General features: G+C 39.7%; 1 protein-coding gene across 1 annotated transcript in view; it reads right to left on the bottom strand.

Moving 5' to 3' along the window:
- Positions 1-6,364, bottom strand: part of adgrd2 (adhesion G protein-coupled receptor D2) — a 58,632-nt gene that overhangs the window by 40,870 nt on the left and 11,398 nt on the right. Inside the window, exons 8-9 of the mRNA XM_017306520.1 lie at positions 5,768-6,064; positions 1,173-1,284 (exon numbers count right to left, since the gene is read on the bottom strand). Coding sequence (XP_017162009.1) covers positions 1,173-1,284; positions 5,768-6,064 — 409 coding nt within the window. The remainder of the gene's footprint in view (positions 1-1,172; positions 1,285-5,767; positions 6,065-6,364) is intronic.

Genomic DNA, 6,364 nt, shown 5'->3' with positions numbered 1-6,364 from the left:
CCGTTCTTTGTTCTTGTAATGCTCTGCGTACACTGCAGTAGCTATTTTATTTCATTAAAATATCTATATATATAATTGGCAAATAAATAAAACAAGAACATAAGAACGCAGAGCATGCTCATTGCTCTTTGTTTTCGTACCTGTCATGGTGGCATACATTGCAGCAGGAGGCAGCAGGAGTCACCTCCTTCTGCTTGGTTACTTCTTCCTTATTGCGCCTTGGACAGTGTTCATAGGTGAGCATTGTTTACCATTAATTGCTATGTTTAATGGTGCAGACAGTTGTGGTTTCTGACATAGGCAATATGGGCAACCGCCCAGGGCGTAATTTTTTTTTTAGGGATCGCAGGAGACCTCTGTGGATTGTGGCACAGAGATGAAAGCAAAACAGAATGAAGAATAGATTGAATTGATACTGGTTACATTTATTTCAGCTATAAGTATTTAATATCTAGGTGTTTTTATGGGAATGTGGATCTTTYAGATCAATTTGAGAAGCAATTTTGATAGGTAAAACTTAATTTTATTGTGTCATGTAGCAAGGGGTGCTGGTCTTGGTCTTGACTTGGTCTCGGGTTCGGTGGTCTAGACTACAACTACATGGCTCCTCGGTTGCATGTCCTCCCCACCTTTCAGTTGGATTTCTTTCAAAATAAATGCCACTAGTGGCAAAAAAAGTGAAGTTCATGCTATGTTAGGACAGGAGACAAGATGTTTCCATCCCTGAAATTATGATGCATAGTATCACATATCTAAGTCTAAACTATGTTACAGAAAGTAAACACAACATGCTTTATCTATGGCATTGCTCATTAAAATGGCACATTTCTGATGTATTAAAATTAAATACGATCGGTTCACTTAATGATATTAGTGATTAGGTAATGCATTCAGCAAGTACTTTTACTTTTAATACTTAAGTATTTTTAAAACCCAGTACTTTTTTACTTTTACTTAAGTAAAATGTTAATGTGGTGCTTTTACCACATTAACATTAAATACACAGACAAAAATACATTTTTGTCTGTGTATTTGTACTTTTACTTAAGTACATTTTTTGAGTACTTTCTCCACCACTGTTGATTATAGACTCGGGTCCTGGCTCCAACCTGTGAATTCATAACTTCATAAATCCTGTGACCATAGCAAAAATGGAAATTTGGGTAACTCACTGATATTGGGAGTGTGAATGGTCACATGGTCAGTCTCTGCTGTCAAACTTGGGCTCAAGCGGGTCACCATCCGGTCCACGCTCTTCACAACATCCATGGGACCGTTCACCACCTGAAACCCACAGAGCAGCAGAGTGTTGGCATCGACAGCCCTCACCCTCCCTGCCCAGAGCTACACACTCATCTGAGCTAAGGACTCTTCAAAATGACCATTCATTGCAGCACAATAGAAAAATACTTTAACAGTTTGAAAGAGTCTGCAGATTAGCCGAGGAGGACAAACAAAGCTCAGCAGACAGGCCTATAATGCATGCCTCATAGATTTTGCCATTGTCTGTTTCCAAACACCGCATTCTGATTTCAGTGTGCCCATCTAAAAGCTGAGCCTTGGAGACGGAGCTGGGAGCAGAGCGAGGGAGGTTTGTGGATGAGTGCAGCCTCGGTTTTTCAGAGTGCTTCTCATCCATTGAGGATGCGTTGAGGTGGCCTTGGAGAGCTAAGAGGCTTGGGGGGTACGGGTGTGCGGGGGGGACGAAGGAAGGGAAAGCGCTGAGAGAAATACAGCTTTTCACGTAAAGCAGTTGTTGCACAGATCTATATAATACACACACTGGTGCAGAAGTACAAAAAAGGATTATAAAATAAATAAACAAGAGGAAGCAATGTGCCTTCTCTTTGACTGACATTTCCAGTCAAAACGTAGAGCAAGATCTGACTGATTAAGCATTATGTCTGAGGAAGACTTTAAGACGATCTACTCAGGTGTTCATCATTTTAGCTGATCTTGGTGCATTTTCAGTTGCATTTACAGGAGCACACTGTCCTCTAGTGTTTTGAACAGAACATAACACATTTCAGTGCAATGCCTTTGCTTTCGGCTGTAGATCAGTTCTGAGTATGATCGTGCAGGTTTATGTAAATCACTGTCCTACCAAACAACAATGCACCATTTTAGCTCCTAATTTCATCTCTCCTATTTCCTGCCTTCAGAGAACCGAACATGTGTTAGTGACGTTCATCTGCCACATTAAGCTCTTCATTTGATCACATTGCACCCTCAAATTCAACTGCATTTATTTACTTTCTAAATATTCRGAACATTTTCTTCTCCTTCTCTCAGTCTTGTGAGGTTTAATTCTAACATCTTCTAGAGAGGAAATCTTCTTTGCGAGATAGCTCCTGCTCAGTCACACAGGATGAAAAACATGTGAAAATCTTCTTGCAAATTATTCACAATTGAATTCAGGTCTGGAATTTGACTGGGCCATTGCTACACATAGATCTGCTTTATTCCAAGCCATTTCATTCCATCTGGCTCTATGTTTAGGGTCATTGTCCTGATGGAAGGGGAACCTCCACCCATTTCTCAAGTCCTCTGAGTTCTCCAACAGCTTTTGTTTCAGGATTGGACTGTATTTAACTGGCGGCTGATTATTCCACATGATCTGTRAATTGCTCCTGCTCCTCCTGAGTTCCCATCCTTGGATTATTACTCGTCWTTTACGGCGTGTGAGTTTAGGTGGATGGCTACATCATTCTTTTTCTCCTTTCATTTTGAGATGATGGACTGATCAGYGTGACTACTGGATATTKTTTAATAACCTMATTTCTCCTCCATGACMAGTCTGCTGTGTTCCTTGGTCTTTTTCATGCTTTTTGTTCTAGTGGTCCCCAACAAACCTCTGAGGGCTTTACAGAACAGCTGGATTTATACCCAGATTCAGTTACATCACAAGTTTGGTCACTTTCACAGGTGTTTGGTTGCACTGGAGTTTCTGTAAGGACATTAAGGCTAAGAGAGTTGGCCGTGTTACAGGGCACAACTCTCATATATGTACATGTGAAAAAACTGTGATTACCATGAGCCATTTTCCTCCCATTTCATACATCACATTGTGTTGGTCCATCACATAAAATCCCCATAAAATACATTAAACTTGGTGGTTATAGATGAAAAAAAAAATTWAGGTCAACAGCTGTAGGTACAACACATGGAACTTCATTTTTACCACTCTTCATAGAACCAGAAGTATAGATATTATTCATACAGTTTCCTTCTGATCACCACATTATTGATGTGTTTTACACACATTAATATTCAGAAGCTGAATAGAAAATGTAATAATCAARCTGGTGATTGTTTGATGAATTGAGCTWTGGCGTTTATAATTTTCACTGTTAKTGCGACAGGAACTCTGAACTGATATTGGTTTTTTTTATTTGGATATTCTCAGCCCTTTAAAATCCAGACTTTCATTGTTTCACACATTTTTGTGAACTCATTCATCATGTCCTTGTTCCCTTTACAGCAGAACACATTCCACTAAGGAAAACATATCCTTGACACAATATTTTACAGTTTTACCAACAGATAAATATGCAATCCACCAATTCCTCTCAAGGTTAGTTTGTTCGTTGCAGAAAGTACAGCACTCACCAGGCAAGGCGTGACAGAAAGTTGTTGCTACAGACAAAGCAGAACATAGTTTTATGATTCTCTGTCACAAAAATCTGGAGAATAAAAAATATAGAACAACTGCCCYACTAATCCTGCTTCTGTTCAGGGACAACAAAAGAAAAMAAAACTTAGAACAATACCTGAAACTTCCAGTTAATTTGAACTAGCTAAACAAAACTAAAGCAATGGATTAGAATTAGCTTTAGCTAAAACATACTTCACAGTCCATAAACCATGTTAAGTTTAAAGCCCTTCTGTCTTTGAATTTGGCAGGAATGTTGAGCTGCAAAAAGACACAGAAGCTCGATTAAGTAAGACGATTTTAAATTTGTGTATCAGTTGCAAGCTGCCCATGTAGCCCATATCTCTGTGTGCACATTTTCAGAAAATATTTACAAAAAATGTTGTATTGTCTCAAATCAAATACGTCTGAAGATTCTCAGTTTTCCAGGATTTTTTTATTCAGGGAGGCTTAAGGAAGAAATTTTGTTTTAAATGTTAATTTAGAAATGTCCTTCTCCATTCCTTTCCAGTGGAACTTGCCAGTCACTCAGGTCAATGTAACTTTGAGCTGGTATAGTGGATGTCCACACGAAGACCAGCAACGCAACACAAGAAAGTTGAAAATGTTCAACTTTTGTTGCTGTCGCAGAAAACCTTTATCTTTCTTCGTCTCTCACTGTGTGTCGAACTAATAACACACTGCTGTGAACTACRTATCCCTCCGCCKTAGAGAGGCTTTTAGGTCAAAAAAGGTAGTTAAATTAATCTGCATTATTTAATACTATGGCTTTAAAATTTCAGATTAATCACATTGACAGCTCTACATGTCAGTTCAGACCAGTTGTCTCCTTTGTGCTGAATTCTGCTGGATGTTCACTGTGGTGTGCTGGATCTCTGAATGTCATCTTATTCACTGCATAGAGTCAGAATTATTTTAATGTCAGTCCCGTTAATRTTTTAATGGCAGGTGCAAGAGGACATTYGGCCTCTTGCACCTGCTGCTTTAATGTGCAGAAGCTGCCATTATTCAACACATCAMCGTGGATGTGGTCATCTCAGCTGAAACCAGAGAGGTGGAAAGAGGCAAAGCATAAAACAGCTGTTTTCTTTACGATTATGTTTTCAGCAAGGTGCAGTCAGGATGAGGTCATAGTCTAGMCACAAAACCGATCTGGCCATTTCCACAACACCACTTCACACAACCCYCATTCATGGAACCCTCTAAGTTCTGCCCATATTTTAATCACTCAGGGAACTCACACTCRGTCACAAGCAGAAGCTGCGTTTCCATTACCAATGTGCGCAAAACTTTGTTGGTATTCCGCTACTATCAAAAAGACACAAATTCACAATTGCAATGTTTCCATTAAATAAGAGAATAATTAAACTCACATGTGAATAAGTCTTTTAATGTGGTAAGTCATTCCGCACCATCCTCCTCCTACCACTTCCTGTTGTCATCTCTGTCTTTTACACTAGTAGTAATATCCGTCTGTTGAGAAATGTGTTTCCATTGCAGTTTTGCAAAACAAGCWAATTTTGGCTGAAAAGAGACCTCATCCTAGCGCTTTTTTTTATTATCAGAAAACAATTTTTTAAATTGCTGTGTTTCCATAAAACACATTTGTTTTTGTAATTCAAATTTGCACRAATGTATAGTCCATGTAAACACAGCCAATGAAGAACCCACTGATGTCTTCCAGGAGACATTGCTAAGATGYAACGTAYATTAGCAGTGGTTTATATGGTTTTCATAAAAAACAACATTCTTTGTACAATGAACAACTCCAGCTTTGCTATTCAGAGTCCCTAATTTCAGAGAGTTAGAAAATTGGCAAGATGTTAAAATTTAGACTGAACTATCTGTAAGTTAGTTCCTAACAGTGTTAAGAGACTTTTAAAACGCAATTAGAATCTGTCACAATACGTTGCTGTAAATTTCAACATCTATGCTTTTGTAAGTAACSTTTTCATTTAATGATTTGACCTGAAGTGATGGGGTCAAGGTTGAAGGATGGCTCTCATTGTTTCTCTGTGACGTCAGCAAGAAGGATGACGCGGCTTTAGAAACATCTCAAGCAGAGCAATAATGGCAAGTTTCTATCATACATCTGCTTCATACATCATATGCTACCTCTTTGATAGCCTGCCACTTGTCTGCATTGTCTTCACTGATGATGCTGTCAGCCACACTGATGAAGTGCTGACTGAGCTCCTGGATGTTGTCACGGCTACTGTTTTCAGCGCTGACTGATGGTTCAGAGGAGACGTCAGCAGTGAGTGTCAGCAGCTGGATGAGCGTCACCATGTCGGCTGGCTCCAGGCCGTCCTGCTGCGTGTCTTCCAGGGCCTGSATGGAGGCGTTGAGCAGGKCCGCAGCCTGGGCCAGGCTGTCCAGCCCTGATGGCTGCTGCACCAGCACCAGCTCAGACTGAAAGAGAATATGGTGGATTCTGTGAAAATCTACACTGCATTTCATTGTGRGATTAAAAATAATTCAGGTCTTTTTTTTCAATCTAATGAACCATCCATTCATTATCGTAAACACGAATGTCCTTGCAGGGCGGGGAGCTGGTGCCTCTCTCCACATACATACAGAGAACATGCAGAAAGAACCCGGCCAGGATTTGAACCCAGGACCTTCTTGCTGTAAAACAACACTATCAACTGTGCCACTGTGTAGTCTGAATTCAATGAAACATTGGGCTAATTTATTTTAAGACAAGCGTTA

This window comes from Poecilia reticulata, linkage group LG9, assembly GCF_000633615.1.
Source record: "Poecilia reticulata strain Guanapo linkage group LG9, Guppy_female_1.0+MT, whole genome shotgun sequence".
Classification (NCBI taxonomy): domain Eukaryota; kingdom Metazoa; phylum Chordata; class Actinopteri; order Cyprinodontiformes; family Poeciliidae; genus Poecilia; species Poecilia reticulata.
Note: the sequence above shows the minus strand (reverse complement) of the source record. Positions and strands in the feature narration are given on the sequence as shown.